Genomic DNA, 19,597 nt, shown 5'->3' with positions numbered 1-19,597 from the left:
TTCTTGACAAAAATGTTTGCTATTTGTATGTAGTGATGAGTATTGAGAAAAAACTAAGTCCCACATCATTTGTTATTCATCTTCCTGTCTTGTTATTGCTCACTCACACTTTCAGCTTAATACAGATAGCAAAGATAAGCAGACATTTAAATAAGTAGTTCTTAGCAGCCATCACTTAGAAATAAATCTGCAAGTTTACAACCTGCACTCTCCTTGTGACCTCCAGTCCACTGGTAATACCAGTAGAAAGTCTCAGCCATAAAGCAATCCAAAAAATAAGGAGGAAAGAAAATAATATGCCCATTCACAGTGAGATATTGCCAGAATACACACCTGCCCACAAACATACATTTAATCTTCTCTTCTCCAGACGACTATTTTCCTAAGAGCCTTGTGGAAGCACATTACAAATATGAAGATAAATTTCCTAAAATATCACAAGACTTTTATTAAAAATAATATAATGTGTGATCAGACTCTGGCTAAATTAAGATGATTATTTAATGACTGTTTGTGGTGTTTGTGGTGCTATTTGAAAGGCAAACCTCAGCCAGGGGGAAAGTTTGTTATTTTGTGCTGAACTGAGGCTATGCTCCTGTCACACGTCACACATTTTGCACCCTTCACGTTATGGCACCAATTGCTGTACAGATCACAAACCTTTGTGGCTTCCCTCTAGAATAAGTTCCATGTGCTTTGAAATTTAAACTACAAAGCAGTGAATTAGCATATTCTTTTAGGTACGCCTGATCCAGGCACTAGGAGCTGTTGGAAGAGCTGCCATGAAGGATTGATGATGGCCCTGCATGCCAGCGCCGCTAACAGGAAGTTGACCTCAGTGTTGTGACTTCACAGACAGGGTCAGCCTATATGGGTGTTGGGTTACTGTGCTCAGCTCCATGGCTACAGTGATGATAGTCATTAGCCCTGATGACCAGATGGTGGCTCTTTCAATAGATGTCACTGCAGCACACAGCACTTACTGCCCTCCTTACTGACCGGCACATGCAAACCAAATAACCACAACATGAAGGGATTTAAGACTGTGGGCATGGCAGTACCCACCGCCTACCTTGCTTGCAGTGACTGGGGTCAGAGGAGACTAACATTGGTCTCTTGTCATCGGTGGTCTCCCTAACTGAATTTCCTATTCATCTCACACATCCTTTCCCATAATTATGTAAATCTGTTGACTGAATTTGGCAGCAATATGATACTCAGCAAAGTGTAACAACAAGTAATGCAACGGAAGAATCTGGTTTGAATTAGGGCTGCTTTTGAATCCGACTCAGGCGCAGAGAGTGCGCCACACCTGTATTACATTACCACAGTGTGGAAGAGACAGAGACAGAAAAAGAGGGGGAGTAAAAGTAAAAAAAAAAAAAAAGGGGGCAGAGTAAAAGGAGAAAGCCAGCGAAGTTAAAGGATGTTAAATGAAGTGGAAGAACTTTGAGTATACACTATTAAAAACTGTTTTATTACACGCTTCTTTGAAATGGCAACAGTGACAGGAAGTGCAAAGAATATTAGATGTCACCTGTTAAGGAAGTGCTTAAACATGTAGTACTATGAAGTCAGGCAGTTCCCATGGATATGTGAGTACAGGGTTTACTTTAGTTCTTGAACATCTTACTGTGATACGGTTGCTGCTAAAGTCAATAACTTAGTTAAACACCTTAATCTTAAACATGCTCCACTATCTATTATGTAATCTTGTAGAGGCGTTTATGAAAGTGAAAGCTTTTAGTCCTTGCACATTTTGAGAGAAGTCTTGGTTAGATCTCTTCTTTCTGATGCCACACCCTGAGTTTTTTAGTTTTCTGAATTTTAGTCTACGGATCCCCCCGACACTAACTCAAGTAATGTCACAAGGGGACATTTATGCATTCACATGTTTAGCAGTGCTCCCCACCACCTGTGAGTGCTGGCTGGTTGATGAACCTTTCCTTTTAATGACAAAATTACTATAAGTACAGATTTTCTCGGCAAATAGCAGCAAATGACCTTTAGTACTTTTCAGTTTAGCTCTAGACATTCTTGTACCGTGAATATTGAACTTAATGTGCTGTAAATCAGTTACAGGCCACTGTAAGCTTTTAGATGACCTTTAGATGGTGAAGTTTGATAAAAGTCATACATTATTAACCCATGACTTTATTTCAATGCAGAAACTGCCTTGTGGCTGCTGTTTCTATCTTCTCTCTCTTCAAATAGCTGTTAACAGCTAAGTTTCACTTGCGTTAGTTGACCAGTATACTCTTTCAGAGTTGCTTGTCTGAAATACTCCTTCAATGCTTAAAACCCACTCCCCCCAAAGCCTTTCCAGACTGAGATTAGGAAAATCTGTGTAGGACCACTTCACCATGTGTGTTTAAACAAAGTTGCATGAGCAATTATGACTGCGCATTCAAGTGTGGCTGTTCACATCAGGTGTAGACAAGTTCCCGGACAACACGTCATATGAGCCCTTCTGTTCTAGTATAACCCAGCCCTTCGCCCCTGTGATGGGTGTAACTGTTGTTCATACACTTCATTCACTAAATATTTCTATGTTAAAACAAATCAAAGCAGGTATTTGTCATATTATCAAGATTCAATTAATGTGAATTGGCACTATAATTTATTATTTTAAAAGCGCAGGCTGCTGACATCAGTTTTACTCAGTTTATGTTGATTTATTTGTGGAGTTGATGTGATCAGTTTATAAACTGGTCAACATTTAATACCGACATAAAATCTGATTTGAAAAGGTTTGAACTGACTTCTTTCCCATCGGTGCAAAATTCTGATGTTTCTGGAAATGGAAAGATTCATCTCTATTACTTTTTAGCTGCTTCGGTGAGTTTTACTTCCTTGGATCATTTTTATGTAAATAATTTACAAATGGTATGTTCATCCTTCTTTTCTTTTTTGGTTGGACTTTGGATGTTTGAGGCCAGGCGTTTGGATGAGCAACCAGTACAGTACGTCACTGCCTATTACACTGAACTACTGCGTTTTGAGAACATGCACAACTCTAAATCTAATATAAATTAGTGGCAGCGTTAAAAAAATGCAGCAGGCCTAATTGCAATCTAAAATTTGGCAAAGAAGATAAAGAAATACGTTGTCCATGTCACATCTGAGGCACTGAAGATTCTTTGCATATATAAATATGTGGGAAGATATTTTCAGTTGTAAGCAGACGGCTGTGGTGTTTATGAATCCTGATTCCCAGTTTAGCTTAAACACTGGGTGATGATGACCGTGGCATGTATTCAAGGCCAGACAACTGCTCAAGTTTAAAGGAAGTGAATTTCTGTTGTGAATATATTATATAACTGTAGCCAGACTCAAATAACTGGTCAGCCCTGGTCTGTTTATTTATTGAGACACATAAAAGGCTGCAGTGATTAATCAAGTTAGATTAAATATTTTGTGCTGTACCACATGATTGAGGTTTTGAACCCCCATTGCACCATGTGAGGCTTTACCTACCGTTGTCCAATACATAGCTGCACATGTAAAATGTTAAAACAGCAGGCAGATCAGTATATAACCAAATACACATTAAATGAAGACAATCGAGCGGTAAAAACGCATATGTTATCCTCATATTCTCATTGTCCCATCTGCAGCATTTTGTATGAATCCTAGTCAACATTTCAGTTTAATTTATGTAGTGGATGAGTGAAGGCAATGCAGAGAGAGTTTCATTATGTGCCCAAGATAAGCCAGATGGGCAGAATCCCAGAAGCACCACACTGTAACAAACATAATCAACCATTTCAAATCCACCAGTGAGCTAGAAAGAGCCTTCGAGAAGGAGGATTATGTTTGATATAAATCAAATGAAGTTGTGAAAACACAGAAAAGGCAAAATACTGCAAATGTCATTAAGATCAGAAAGTACATGAAACTACAATCTTAAAACATATTTCTATAGATTTTATTTTATTATGTAATAGCGTAATAGTGTAATAGCGATAGTGTAATGGACAGTGTGTTTTCACTTCTCTCATGTTTTTGTATGACTTCAGACAATTCTATAAGTTGTCCCGAAGAGCCAATTGAAGATGTTGGCGAAAACATACAGCCTATCGGAGTCAGTTTTAGAACAGTTTGAATGTTGAAATTGGGTTGCACTTGTTTTTTTTTGTTTGTTTTTTGTTTTTTTTAAATATTTTTTGATTTTATTTTATTTTGTGCCATTGCTCATAACACCACTGCAAGGAAAGGTGCAGTTCATCTCAAAGAGCAGATGGCAACTACCTAGTTTTCACTTTGTGGTTCAGTTACAAAGTGAGAAATGAAAAAATAATTTATTGTTTTCTTCCCTATTCTCAATTCTTCTGTAATTCTTCTGGACATTTCAAACTGTTTATTGAAATGTCAAAACAATGGATCAGATGCCAATTCCTGTGTGTAAATACAGTGTTTTAACATTTGCACTATATCACCACGGAAGTGAATGTGCTGTTTATTATTAAGCTTAACTCAGCCTTTGAATACTTGGAAACAGATCTGTCAATCAAACACACCGCACACCACAACTAAACAAAAACAAGTTGAGTTGTGAGTTGCTCATATGAAACCAGAGACATATGAGGATTGAAACAAACGCATGCATATAAATTTAATGACAACTAGAATGAGAAGTATAACATTTCACTGCTGTCATGAAGAAAGCTGGTGCTCATGGTGTAGTGTAATGGACTCATATTCAATAAAATTCTTAGCCAGAGTTGACAGGTCTAATAAGCTTAAATCATGAGCAAAACATGAAATCTGTATGTGTGAAAACCACATGCCCACCAGTGGACAAACGCTGCCCTCACGTGCCACATTAATGTTAAGATTTTGTTGCAAGATTTTTTTTAAATGCTCCAGTACCATTCAGAGCTTACTATATTATGTGTTTTTTTTCTTATTCCTTATTCAGTGGTATGTCAATTGTTCAGGAATTGGTCATCTTAACCAGAAGAGGTGTATTGTCATACACAGGCATGTTTACATATGAGGTTATGAGATTAATTTCTGTGTCAACATCCCAGTGTATGCTGAACTATCCTGTCTGCAGTTTGACCAGAGGCATAGAGGAGGGAGGAACACCTGGTTGGCCCCTGTATAGCAAACTGTCATAGGACCTAATAAGCTCCCTGATTGTCATCCCTGGGGACTATGTAAAACCTATGTACTGAATGATTTCTATTTTTACCCCACTGGACAAAACCATGCTGATTATAAATCATAGGGTAATTGTCCATGATGCAGCTCAGACATGCACAGGATATTCCAGCGTTTGACTTGGAGACTTTTAACCCTTTGACACACGAAATACAAAGCTCTTGATGATAATATCCTGCATCCCAGTTTTCCTACACTGACCATCTCCCGTGATGACGGAAGTTCGTCAAATAATGCTAAAAGTGCACTGTTGAACATTTGAGATGTATGTGTTGACAAGCAGTTTCTACAGTGGCCTGCTGGCAGAAAAGGTGGATATGGGGGGAGGAGTGCTGTGTTACCTGGGCTGCCCTCCTATACCACATCATTTGTAATCAGCATCAAAATTCTCTGCATCCCGCCCACGTTTGAGGTCTGATCTGAAGGTGATTAGTTTAGTCAAACTCAAGGAAACAGTAATACATGGCATAAGCTAGGCTGTGTTTGTTTAGCTGATGTACAGAGCTCAGGGAAAACAACCAGGATTTGCCAAATGATGGGTGGCATGCACTGCAAACTGACTGTAAACAGTTTGAGTCTGTTTATGTGTGGCCATGGCTTCAGTGGATTGGCAGGCCATGGCTGTGTATATTGCTGCATTCTTTGGGCTGTTACTCTCTTTGTGATGGATGAGGATGAGTTCCCAAATTCTCAGATGTGACAGATTGGTTGCACTCACCCTCTAGACTCTTACAACTCTTACACACACACACATACCAAACCTTACAGTCATACCAACTGATTACCCACTACACATGCTGAGGAGCCTCCCAAAGTCCTGAGCATGTTTTGTTGAATAGCTAAACAGGGAAGGGAGTGCCAGACACAAAGGTGTGAGCAGCGCTGAGGAGACCTTGCCGGTTCTGTTTCACTATGTCATCATATGAAAGTTCCCTAGTGGGTGCCCTCAGTCTTGCCCCCTCCTTCTTTCCTTTCAGCCGTCCTCAATGGGCCCTGGGAATTTCTCACCACGATCTGGTTAGTCGCATTACAAAGATCCCCGTGGCCAGTTTGAAAGCACTCTTCCATACGCATACATACAAGCATGCAAGGGACTCCACCAGCATTCATCACAGGTGTGCATGAAAGGGAAACTGGAAATGACAAGCGGTCTCAAGTGGACTGATTCTAAGCAATTTGTATGATCTGGTCTGGAGTTGTTGACATAAAGATACTCAATTGTTTCTAGGTTGTTTCTCAATGATGTTTGTACAGAAAATTCTCCAGGTTTTACCAGCTTTTGGAAGAAGTGGAAATGATGCACAAATTTGAATTCCTGTTGTGTGCAACAGGAATGAATCTTGTGCTTATTTTTTTTTTTTACCCTGTTTCAGTTACGCCACACTACCAAAAAACAGACCAGAATCTAAACTTTCCCACCCAGCTGTTTGTTTCTATTATATAGTCAAAGTGGTTATGGCTCTGACAGTTGGAAATGACACCCAACTTCATGTCATTAATCTGCCTCGCACTTTTCTTTGTCTTTTACAACATTCTCTGTTCTCTTTTCCTCCAGACGACACAGCCAGGTCACTTATGTTTTTCTGTTTGCCTGTAGTAAGCAGAGAAGGAGGGCGTGGGCCGATGTTTGCATATTTGACAGCCAGCCTCCAGGATAATTGCCCTCCCAGGATGAAGTTCATGAGCAACACATATACACATATATTGCACTCGGAGGAGAAACGTAATGCGGTTTCCACAAGGGAGGGCCAAAACGTTTTATGAATATTGATCGAGGCTGGTTGGCTGAGCACTGGGTCAGCTGTAGGGCTGCAGAATTCAGCCTTCCAACCTGTCTGAATGTGTTTAACACACCTCATTACAAAGACAGTGCAAACCACAGTCCCAGTACTGGTGGCTGTGCACTGCTGCCAACCAGACACTTAGTTCAAGTGTTGTTGGTGGCCACTGGCAGACATTTGACGAGTGAACATATAGAGTTTGAATTTGTGTTGGCTTGATGGAGGTATATATTATCCAGAGTCTTGGACCAGTCACACTCCAGAAGAATAAAGCATTAGCACATGCTTCTCACTAAGATCTTCCTGGTTTTTAATGCCCTACAATGAGCTTCGTAGGATTGAAGTGCTCTTGCAGAGAGTCATCACTCTTTTGTCCTCACCCATATCCAGTTTCTGTATGCTGCACACTTGGCAAGCATGCATAAGCAAAACGATAGGAGTTACACTGACAATTGTACACTCATGCACTTTCTCTCACCTACACACACTCAGACATACAGGCATGTAATTTGACATAGGGTTCCTGTCAGACACAGTGTGGTTTTAACACATACAAGCTCAGGTCAAGTGAAGGGATCTAAGACAGCGTTTTGTTACGCCTTCTGGGTATCAAAGAGAAACTTGCAGTGTATCCAGCAAATGCTGTTTACTCTTGCTGAAACCATAATATTTATTTTTTTGCTCATATCTGACTCATGATTTCTGATTCACACTTTCTAGACCTTACTAACTTAGAGATTTTCGTGAGATGGGGATTTTTCTTTATTTAGCATCTAGCCAAAGAACACGCAAGCCCCCCGGCCCTATGTTGCTATGGTGTTTCTGTTTCTAAACTGGTGCTTTTATTGATCTTGGCCTGCTGTTTCAACCCCAGTTCCATTCAGCAGACCCCGTGGATGGTTAAACATCGTCATATGGTCAGACAGTGAGGTTTACTTTGAGCCATGAATGGATCTCTGTGTTGCCCTCATAGGTTTTGGGTCACTCCATCACAGGCTGGGTTTCGAGGCAACACCATTTTCTGACTGCTTTTGATAAAATCCTCCTCTGTTAGTATTAGTCGGTAGGTTCTCTAGCTCCCCTAACACATTGCTGCATATCAAACATGTATTGTACTGCTCATGTCCTGCAGTGTACTAATTATTCTGGCAGCTGCTCATATAGAGTAGAAATTTGACACACGTGGCCTGCGTGTGCTCTGTCAGTGTGACCTTTCGTGTCAATACTTTTATCCCACTCCTCTGGACATCAGTCAAACTTTAGAGGAGCCTCTGTGGACTACAACAGTGCCCTGATGGGGAAAATTACAACATTTGAAACTGGTGCGGCTGTGTTTTGAGGGTTACTGTAATCTGACCTTTGGCCTTTATTTCTCTGCAGTGCCTTTCTTATCAAGCCACACATCCATTATGTGATCTTATATCAATAAGCAGTATCTTATCCTTGGTGAATGTTGTGTCAGAGTCATGTGCGCACTACATTTCTTAACTAGAAGTGTGTGTGTGTGTGTGTGTGTAAAAAGTAGAGTGGTTGTCTTGGCATCCGAATGGAAATAAAACAGATGTCAACTGGTGCAGGCAGTGTGTGACAGAGGGGCCTCGGAGATATACGCTGGACGTGTGACATGATGCTCCTCTGCTGTTCACTAATATAGGTTAAATAAACTCGCTGGGATAAGAGTTGGCTTGCTGTGACATCACTCAACTGTTAGAGGGGTTATTTCTGGCACCAGAGCTGGAGTTTCAAGGTGGCCTTGTTGATTTTTTTTTTTTTTCCCCCCACTGGATTTGATTCTATCATCATGAAATACAGCACTGTGGTACAAGGCCAAAAGCAGAGGTGAGTCTACTGAAGGATGAGGCAAAGATAATGGGAGAATGTAATGCACTTTCTGATGTGGTCTCTTTGCCCCATGTTGTCTAGATGTTTTAACAGCAGGTTTTGGGGGTTTTTTTTTGTTTTTTTTTTTTTGTTGTTTTTTTGCCACCAGCATCTTGTCTCTCTGTCTTTCCACACTCCTTACATATTTGCGCACATGCCTGTTATCAGGGAGGGATACCCATTATGTGTCCAGAAGAGTAATAGTCCCAAGAGTCTGATGGGGAGAGTAAAAATGTGTCATGGTGAAAGTATGTAGCCTTCAGACCTCTCCTGTAGGTGGTATTTCTTTCTAATCCAAACAACATTCAAACATAGAGAACGTGCATACATGTCTACATGTTACACACTGGGCCACCACACACTTCTCTTTATGTATAGCTCAGTGTCATCTTGAAATTTGTTGTATGTAAATGATACAGTAAATTTTCCTTTTTCTTGCAGCTGAGATATCAGCATGGTTTGACCACCCCAGACCTGCAGCAGACTCTACCCAACCTGAAGAACTTTCTAGAGCATGGTCTGCTGGTCCGATGGTAAGAATCACAACGAGTATTTCATTATCGTTCATGAAGCCTGAGAGATTCTGTGAAATTGTCCAAATGTTTCACGTTTTTCACCAAGTAATTAGTTTAGAACTTTATCATTATATCTGTATGAAATTCTAAAATTATGATGGAGATATCCAAGCAAGAGTTCCGTGAAACCATACATCCATTAGTTGTCCTTAAGGGGTTTGGGCAGTTTTGGTTTTGCACTTTAGAAGTAGGAAATCTAAGTACCCAGGATACACAGGGAGAGCATGCAAATTTACACACAACTCACAAAAAGGCCCTGGATGATAAATGGTTTGAACCCAGGACCTCAATGCCATGAGGGGACAGTGCTAACCACTGTTCCATCATGCACTTATTTGCATTTTGTAATACAACTTCTACTTATTTAAACATAATATCCAGCAATTCTGTATGTTATATTTAGGACAATACAGTAGGTTTACTTTCACTAGCTAATGATAGTCATGTTCATTCCAACTAAATTTAAGTTGTTTAAGATTACTGGCAACTATCTAATAGAAATGTAGCTGATATTACTAAGTAGTCAGATGTCTTTTACTTTGAGTCAATGAGTTTTAATTTGTTAACAGATTATTGTCTGAAATCACACAGAAATGTATTTACGAAATTTGTATTTCGTGTGTCAAAGAATGCTATACTCGCCCTCTGTAATAATGTTAAAAAAAAATGTTGCTAATGAGATTTTCAGCAGCCACTTTGTCCTGGTGAAGTGGAACGCTTAGATCTGAGCCTCTCTCCTTCTACAGTCTTATGGCCTGTATGTAACCCTTCAGTAGAAGCTGAGAGTTGGTCTGTGTCAGGCTTCAGCTCCACTGCCCTATAAAAGAGAAACTTGTCTTTGATCTCCACTCCTCTCCCATGGTCAGCAAGGGGGAATATGTGTATTACACACATTAATTGAATGATCTTTTGTTTTGAAAGGGTAGAAGCCATGAAAAGCCTCTACTCTAAAATCAGCCCTTCGTTGCTCCTTCTCCCTAATGGGAAGTGGAAGAGCCCAAAAATAGATGAGATGAAAGCCTGGGCCAACTCACCCTGAAGCTATGTGTATATGTATTTGTGTGTACACACTTATGAAAGTTTTTGAAGAAGTGGAGGTTAAGGTGTAACACTGTTCCACAGTGGCTATGCTGAAGTTGTCAGCTGAAATTCAAGACACTGCTTTCACATCATCCTGAGTAATAGTCAGCTACAACCACACATTGCCATATCTGGCAACATCCTAAAAGAATAATTCAACATTTAGGGAAAGTTAGCAGATAATTATAAGATTGATATCATTCTTACATTTGTACTGCAAATATGAAGCAGCTGTGAAGCTATATGCAAAACTGTATAATTTAAACTTTGTGTAATTTGATGCGAAAAAAATTCAAACATGACTTTGACTGTCATTTAATGAGTTACTGTTAAACCTGCACTTTTTTCATTATAAATGCATATTGCACTGACTTCATTCATCTTAAAGCCTCCAGTGAGGATGTTGCACCATTTCCTTCACATATCAGTTCCAGCCTAAATTCAGATACAATTTCTAGCACCGTGACCCAGCTTATGAAATATGGATGTATAAAAAAGCTGCATGGCAGCTGCAGGTAATTATTCTTTAGACTGAGAGGCTAATCTGCTTCCTCCATCCCTTCTCATCATCTCTCTCTTTCTCCTTTATACATCTAAACAGTGATGAAGTGATGAAGGATATAATCAGGGGAACTGTTTCCAGAATAGATGTGGAAACAGTTTGTCCCTATAGGTACTAATCCAACATGCACAGTGAGAGAATTGCCAAAAAATGCCAAGACCAAGGGCACTGCAGGTTCATCCAGGTTCATCTTTAACATTTTACACAGGATGATAAAACAACAAAAGCACAGCGCATGTGAGACTTTTTCCCACTGTGAGGTTTGGCAAAAGATGCTCATCATGTCTTCATACTTTCCCAAATAGTACTGTCTCAGAAACACATCATAATATGCCATTTTACATACAGTCCATCTCTAATGATATATAGGCAGTATAGGTTTTTGAAAATCTTGCTGAAGCAGTGGGAAAATGGTGAATCTATTACTGAGCGGGAGACAGAGACAGTACCAGAAACCAGTTCTTTGTAAACTGCACAGTCTGCAGAGATCAAAGCAAACACATTCAACATGCTTCCATTTGCCGCTCCACATCCACTGAAGATCTGGCAAAGGTTCACAGAGCCCTAATCCCACTCTGGTGCCTTGAAGTAAGACGACGTACTCAGGGGGAAGCAAGGTGTGGCCAGGCAGATTCAGCACTGCAGCTGGAGGATGTGAACCTCCCCGAACACCCCAGAGTGAATGAAAAGTTAAGTCCCATGTGGGACATGATTCCTATTAAACTGAATGAGAAAGTGTGTCCAAACCTTTTACTGGTAGTACACACAAAGCAATGATATTTAGACGGCTACAGTCTTGTCAATGAAATTCAAGTGTTATTGTTCCTGTTTGATATTCTGCAAAGGTACACTGCTTCTACAGACACCAGTTTTAATTAATTATTTATATATTTACGTTTCAATTTTAAAGGAATTACAACATGGTCGTTTTTTATCATTGAAAAAAGCTTTAAAAGTTGAAAAATTGTATGTTATGAAGAGCTGTAGATCCCAGTGATGTTGATGTTAAGTCTGAATGTCATGGCAGACACTTGCACTTACAGACAGCATCACTGTGTCCAGTTAACTTCACCTAAATAACCTAACATGGTAAATTGAGGCATCTGTGTTCAGTAGTAGTTATTATAATAATAATCGCAGACAATACACAAAAGCTGACCATGGCTCATTCAGCCAATGGCTCGAGGAATGAAGTTGGAATTTTAGTTACAACAGGCAGTCTGTGCGGTACTGCTAATGATTAGCCTTGTTAAACAGAATACAGGGGACCGGCTGTGTACAAACAAATAAACTACAAGCTGTAGTTTTATGTGGTTTATGTGCCAGACTATTTTTTGCATAAGAGGAACTCACTATGCCAGGTAACTAAACAACCTGTTGTTTCTACACTTTGGTTTATGTGTAAATTCAACACATAAGATGTAATGTGACGTGTTAATTCACTGAGTAGTATATTACATTGGTAAAGTTTAAAATGTATAATTGACTTCACTGTTGGCTTGTAGACCAAATTTAGCCAAAGCAACATGTTAAGTAAATAAAAGTCATAGGGTAGCAGTAATATACCAAGCCTTTGGATGAAGTAATTGTTATGATAACGCATTTACTTTTTATATTTTAAATGTAACACATGCGGTGTGCACTGTTGAGCAGTGTGATGGTGTTGTCAGCTTGTTGGTCCTCTTGCTCATGCTGTGCTGTGGTGATTCCCTGTCTTTATTAAGTCCTTCCCTGTTAAAGCAAAAAAGAAAACTTCTACCATAGTGCATATCAATTTTTTAGTGAAGTTTGCTCTTTTAGTTTCACAGGGATTCCCTAAACCACATCAAACAACCAAGGCTTCACTGCCATTGTTTGCTTTGGCCCAAAATCATGGCTCCCCAGCAGGATTTGGATATCAGCAGGGGCATGTTGTTATGTCTGTCGGGGATTGGACAGTGGTCTGGCTTATGGAATTCCTGACTTGGCCTGAAATATGCCAAGCTTGATAGCAGTGTAAAGGAAGTGAGCAGGCAAGAAGCTTTGTAGGAATAAAGGCTATTTCTGTGCAGTGAAGTTGTCAGAGTAATGGAGCCGAGAAGGGGGTTCAGTGACACTTAAAGACGTGCTCTTGGCGGGTTATTTGAACCACTACACAGCTGTGTAGTCTATCACATACAATACCAATCAAAGGTTTGGACACACTTTACCACTGAATTGAATGAAAAAGTGTGTCCAGACTTTAGAGTCTGTATTAGGGATAAGGCCAGTGGACTGCAGCATTTAACCGAACAAGAATTTATTAATATTTGTCATGACTTAGGGATGCCAGTAAATCAGGACTGTAGGTTGTCACAGTTGTGCTTTGAATAAAATGCAGGCATTATTAGCATCCTAACATTCACATACTGAGAATGTTAACATCTTTTTTGCAATTTAAATCCTACTTTCAAGAAAGAAATAATGTTAAATTCTTGTCATCCAAATGGCCAACATTTTTATTCCATTCCACCTATTTTCAAAGAAGAGTTTAAAGTCTATTTGTACAAATGATTTAGGGGAAAAAAAAATTGGAAAGGGAGCAGAAAATGGTTATTACAAATATGAAGAATCTCACGCATTGCACCAAGAATGACAACAAGAGACTCAGTTCATGCAGGGTGAGTTTTTGGCTGTATTCTGTAATGATCCTGTATGAGTTCCAGCTTTTCCAAACAATTTTAGGAAATGTTTTTCAGCAGCTCTGTCCCAGCACACATGGCCACAGTTGGATATATGTAAAGCCTAATTTCTGACATTAAGAAACATGTCATCAGTGTAACCGTAATGTTTCAAGGAAAAAATGTTATGACTGTTAAAGATTTGCTTGGCTAAAGTTCTCACTGACACAGCCAATCTCCTTTGTTGCTTATATGCTGCAGCACAATTTGACACAACAGGACAAATATAAGGCCGACCAAGACACAGACAGGAACAAAATAACACAAAATTTCTCATTATACAAAAGAGTTCGTGTGATGACCATGTGATTTTATTCCAGTGTCAGTAATACAATTATTTGTGGTGTAGATGGCCATCTGAAATCAAAGCAAATGGATTATATGAGAGAACCAGCTGGAGGAAGGAATGGAAGGAAATGGCTGATGATAATTAAAGTCAAAGCCATCTAATGAGTCACTGCCTTAAGGACATCACTCAGTCAAGCTAAAAATATGTAGTAATCACTTGTTAGCGTTTACATTTTGCACGAAAACCTTATTGTTTTTACTCAGTGCCAGTTGTCTTCTGTTTCCAAACCTGTATTGTGTTTCAAAGAGTCTGAACCAGATTTTCCACTTACTTATATAATAATTGACTTGTCATGATATCTGTGATATCTGTCTTTATTCCTTTCCACCAAATCAAGTTCAGAATTTTGAATGTTTGATTTTTTTTTCATTCTGAGAATCTCACCATCTTAAATAATGCTCTGAGACATTACAAATGAAATCATCATACAACTTGTTTTTTTTTTCTTTGTCTCCAACGAAAATAGTGTGTTAAAAAGCATATTGTTTCCATTTTGCTGAAGAATTAACGTGTGTTTTAGGTGAGGCCAGCTGAAGGTATTTTGATGGACATTCACTGCCAAGTAATTCAGTCTACCTTCCATTCTGCCCGTTTAAGAGAAACACACTCACATGATCAGGCCATTACTCTGTTCTTTTGCTTTCTTAACTCTGACCTCAGTTGACCATCAGACATTTACATCTGTGTATCTGCAGTTAGCTTAAATGTTAGCCATGAGGTGCAGCATTTGGCTCCATAAGCGGTCACATGCACTACCCTCAGAGCATGGATGGTTCTCATTGACTGTATCACAGGTCCTTTGAAGTTTGACACGTTTCTGTTCAAATTAGACAGGCTTCTGCAGTGGTCTCAGCAAACTGTCCTGCCTGTAAGGGCACTGTGAAGCCTGTCAGGACCACCTCGGCAGGGTGTCTGCATGGGTCAAGGTCAGGGTCCTTTGTTACAAGCTGTCATGTGTTTGGTGCTGAAGAGCACATCAGGCTGTGAGCTAGTACACAATAAATAATTGTTTGTGTCAACTGGTGCTCTCATCAATGATGTGGAAATACCACTGTTTTAAGCAAGACTTCCTTTGCAACATACAAGGTCCTCTATTTGCATGTCCAACTGAACAAAGCAGAGATTTGTCCTCAACTCTTAACCAACAGATGTGAATCTCTAGAGAATGCAAAGGGGCCCTGCTTCACCTTTGACCCCAACAGTAGAGTGGCTTGGCTCCAGATAGCAGACTGGTCATGTTAAAAAGACCACTAAGTAGTCCGGTGAATTATACATGGCCTTAGCTATCGGAAGAGGCGGTGAGGCGCCCATTTAGGTAAATTTATGGCCCCAGTACTGGGGTGGGGCGGTTTGTACCAGATCCTGAGTCTGTTATCTGTTATGCAGGAAAATGTCTGACATACTTGGGTGAACGCCTGCTGCGCTCTTCCACTCGGCAGAACGTGAGTGCAGTCTCAGAGGCTGCACAAATGTTTTCTGAATGTTGTAAGGTGGAGTGATTTACAAAGAGCTGCAGCTGTCTTTCTCCTGGATCAGGGGAAAGGAGCTGGCCACTTTGGGAGGAGGGGAGCTGATGAGATCAGTGAAGACCCAGATCCAGTCTGTCATTTGCCCCCTTAGGATGTTCCAGATATACAAGTTGTAGTGGTTACTGCTTGCTCAAATAATTGCAATACAGTGTAGTTAACACTTATCTTGAATGTGATACACACATAGAACCGGGCATTGCTGTCTCTGCTTTTGTTTATTCCCTAGCTAATTTGGCATCCCTCTTTTTTCCTCACAGTGATCGACACCATGTGTCTAGCGTTATCCCGGTGCCGACCAAGTCCCAGCTTGGCGTGTCTGCCTCCTCAGAAATGGGCTACCCATGCCACACTAGCTCCCCGAGCCGAGGCCTGAGGAAAAGAGCGAGCTCGGAGGTGGATGAGCTCAAGTACAAGCCAACGCCTCCGCCCAGCTACAACACAGCCATGGGTGAAGAGCAGCCTCCAGGTGGCCTGACACCACCCTCACCCTCACTAAAACAACTTTCCTCCTCCCTTGATGCTAACATGACCTCACTTAGTCTGACCAAAACAATGGAGGCCAGCGAGGAGGGAGAGCAGAAAGAAGAGAAGGAGCAGGGTGGGGTGACAGTGTTTGAGGGAGAGCAATCAGGAAGCACTGACAAAGAGATAGAAGTGAATAAGGAAGAAGAGACTGAAGAGCAACTGCTAAGTAGCACAGTGGTGCCCACCTGTTCTACAGTGCAGGAAACTAGTAAGGAAACAGTGGGCGCTGCTCAGCATACGGGCACCATGAATGGCACCTTGGTACCAGGACAGGCACCAGTTGGCCTGGTCCCAGAGCCACGCTGCTCTGTAGAGCAAGCTGAGGAAATCATGGGTACAGAGGCTACAGGTTTGGGCCTGGGTTTAGGATTAGGGATGGGGTTAGGGCTAGCAGATGAGGCCCGCCTAGAAGACTACCACTGCATCCCTGTGGACCATGCAGTAGCTGTGGAGTGTGATGAACAGGTGTTGGGTGAGCTGGACGTGGCTGGCTTTGAGGAGTTCTCCAGGCGCATCTATGCACTAAATGAGAATATGTCCAGCTTCCGCAGACCACGCAAGAACTCAGATAAGTAAGGCAGAGGCTCTGAAAAGAGAGAGGGAAGTATCAAAAACCTGCACAATTGCAAAGGCAGGAGCATGGTCCTCACTCCCTAATCTCAGCATCAACAGTCATAGGAGCTACCCTGGAATTACAATCAATTTGCACTTATTGTATACATTTGTCCAATATCCTTTCAAATGAAATACAGTTAAAAGTACAAGTACTGGAACAGACCACTTCATTTTTATTTGTGCCAACATTAGTTTATTATTGAAAAAAAAACATTGTTCAGTCACTGAAAATGATTTGGCCCCAGCTAATGTCAGTTTTTGTCTGTTGCTCCATACCAGGGACCATTACTGTAAAAATATAAAATATGCATCCAGATTGCAGCCTAGGTACACCACCAAGGTAGAAGATTTGTTTTTGGTTTTTTTTTCAGTGCAGCAGCTTCAAACTCTTTTCCTTATCATTGTATGTCAAGTTTTACCTCAGCAAGAGAAGCTTCTGCTTGCTTCTTCCTTTTTTTTTTGGCTTGTTTTGTTGTGTTTTGTTTAGACATCTTACCAATTAACACAGACAACAGATGCACACACATTGGTTGCAAGTTAGAGCAAAGTGGATCATTCTGCTGTCCCAGTACTTACACCTTTAACTATAAAAGTAAAATGTTTCCAAGCCTTTATTCGCGTCATGGCAGGGGGAGCGTGCAGGAGGGAGGACACGGGCACATGTCTGCGTGTCCGTCGCGGCTTCACTTTAGTATACAACCACAGTCACACAATCAGTTAGGCTTCAGTTAATCTCACCAGTGACCTTTGAACATGGCAGGGTTTTGCTACCACAAAGTGAGGTGGGAGGTGGAACCAGCAGCCTATTCAGAGGCTCCCTAACTATAACACACTGCATCTCCTCATCCTGAGCTCTCGTTATTCACCCTATGAGCTTGAGATTTTTCCTTCAGGTGTAAAGATGAGGATCACAGAAGCAGCAGGTTGGAGCTCACAGCACATGGCAGGGATACAGTGCAATTGCTTTTCTGTCCATCTCCATGTCCTCTTGTTTTCTCTTTTTCCAATTAACTTCCATGATGATGTTATGTCCACTGACTGTCATATTCAGTAGACCAAAAATGAAATTCTGTGTCTGTGCTCTGTTGGGCTGTCTGGCTCAGGCTCTACTGTAAGTATTAATACAAGTCTCTCAGTCCCATTGTCTGTGATTTTGTCCCTTGTCTCTCTGATCTGAATGCTTTCTTGCACTGGTTCAATTATTGCATTATTTATGTTTAGTAACTGTATGTGCTTTTGTTTGAAAGCAAGTCAATATAAGTTTTTATTTTCTCCAATTACATGGAACATTACCAATTATTGCTGTCAAATGTTAGACTCATATCATAACCAGTGTGTGGAGGGTCCTGACATGGACAGCTGCTTTGCATTGCCTGCCATGACAAACAGACTCTACACTAGCAGCCCACCTTGTGTTTCAGGTGCAGTACTGTGGTTGCTAACTATTCAGAGGTATTGTGTTTAAAACTAAAAGATAAACCATGTTTGATCATTTCCATAAACTTCTATACTGTTCAGTAAGTGACCATGTACATATACTTTTGTATGGAAGTTCTTTTTTGTTATTAAAGACTTGCAGTCCAATGGCATGGATTTATGTAGCCCCCTTTAAAGTGTGGTCTGCCTGCTTTTGTATTTGTGTGGATGTGCTCAAGTTTACATCAAGTTTACACATTGCAAATAATCCTGTGGAGTACATGGATGTGTGCACCACAGGTCATAGACAATTAGTTGTTGAGACATTTCTGGTCGACTACATCTTTAGCCATGTTTCGCTCTCCTGGATCTGTAATAATTTGTACTGTCACAAACATGTAAGAGGAGAAACTGATGTATTTTTATATTTTGGTTAGTTATACCACATTTGTTTTATTCATTTGACTAGATGAAACTCTGATGATCATAAGGGAACTGCTTTGTTTCAACACTTTTGGCCTCACTTGGTTGGCTAAAACAAAAATAAAGCTTGTTACCTTCAATCATCTTGACACTGTGAGCACCACAGACCGAACATATACTGTATGTACTCATGTGCTGGTACACATGGCTAAGTGCAGTCGGTACTTGAATTAAGCCCTGCAGTCCTATACCTCGTTATGCACTTTACTGAGTAAACTTCAACCTACCTGCTGGTATTACTGTGTCACTTTGTACTCTATGTTATGTGTCAGTTTGTTCACATTAAATACCAAGAAACAGTAACTTAAAGCCTTTGAAGCACACTGCGTGCTTGTAATTCCCCACTTCCCTTCCTTCTGTCAGGCAGATTATGATTGGCTGTGATCAATATATTTTAGCCCATCACTCATGGAAATAAAGCTTTCTCTTTCAAAATCACATGTTTGGCTTTTCATAGGCTTTCACATTAGGAATTTCAATAATGTGGGTGATTGCTCAATTCTCCTTTCTGGCTCTAGATTCACATAAAGTAGTTTCCTGCTCCTCGAACCTGTAAGCTCCTTGTGTCACTCTGTCTGCTCTCACAGCTAAGTCCCTACAGGTGTCTGAAGGCTTCCACACTCAGCCTTCTGGAAATAACATTTCATCCAGGCAGACACGGGACTTTTGTGCCATCATGGAAAGAAGACATGTTTGTGAGCATTACATGTGCACCTTTGCACAGATGCACGGCTTTAAAAAGCTGATAGCTTGCAGGTTATTGTTGTATTTTAAAGTTTATGAGAGCTAGAATCAAGGCACTGTGAGTGAGTGGAAGCAGACCTTATTTCCTTGCAAATCCATCTCTTCATGTTTTTAAAGATGAGAGCTCAGTTTAAACAGTTCGGCTCTGCTGCGATGTATAGTCTGCTGTACTGTTCATCATCACAGGCACCT

At 40.6% G+C, this 19,597-nt stretch overlaps 1 protein-coding gene across 2 annotated transcripts in view; it reads left to right on the top strand.

The window, feature by feature from the left end:
• Positions 1 to 18,375, top strand: part of uvrag (UV radiation resistance associated gene) — a 76,394-nt gene extending 58,019 nt beyond the window's left edge. For both annotated transcript variants that reach the window (XM_026328406.1, XM_026328405.1), the window contains exons 14-15: positions 9,270 to 9,361; positions 15,880 to 18,375. In XM_026328406.1, coding sequence (XP_026184191.1) covers positions 9,270 to 9,361; positions 15,880 to 16,723 — 936 coding nt within the window. In that variant the 3' untranslated portion in view covers positions 16,724 to 18,375. The remainder of the gene's footprint in view (positions 1 to 9,269; positions 9,362 to 15,879) is intronic.
• The last annotated feature ends 1,222 nt before the right edge of the window (positions 18,376 to 19,597 follow it).

This window comes from Mastacembelus armatus, chromosome 14 (assembly GCF_900324485.2).
Source record: "Mastacembelus armatus chromosome 14, fMasArm1.2, whole genome shotgun sequence".
Taxonomy (NCBI): domain Eukaryota; kingdom Metazoa; phylum Chordata; class Actinopteri; order Synbranchiformes; family Mastacembelidae; genus Mastacembelus; species Mastacembelus armatus.
This window is presented reverse-complemented; position numbering and strand designations above follow the sequence as displayed.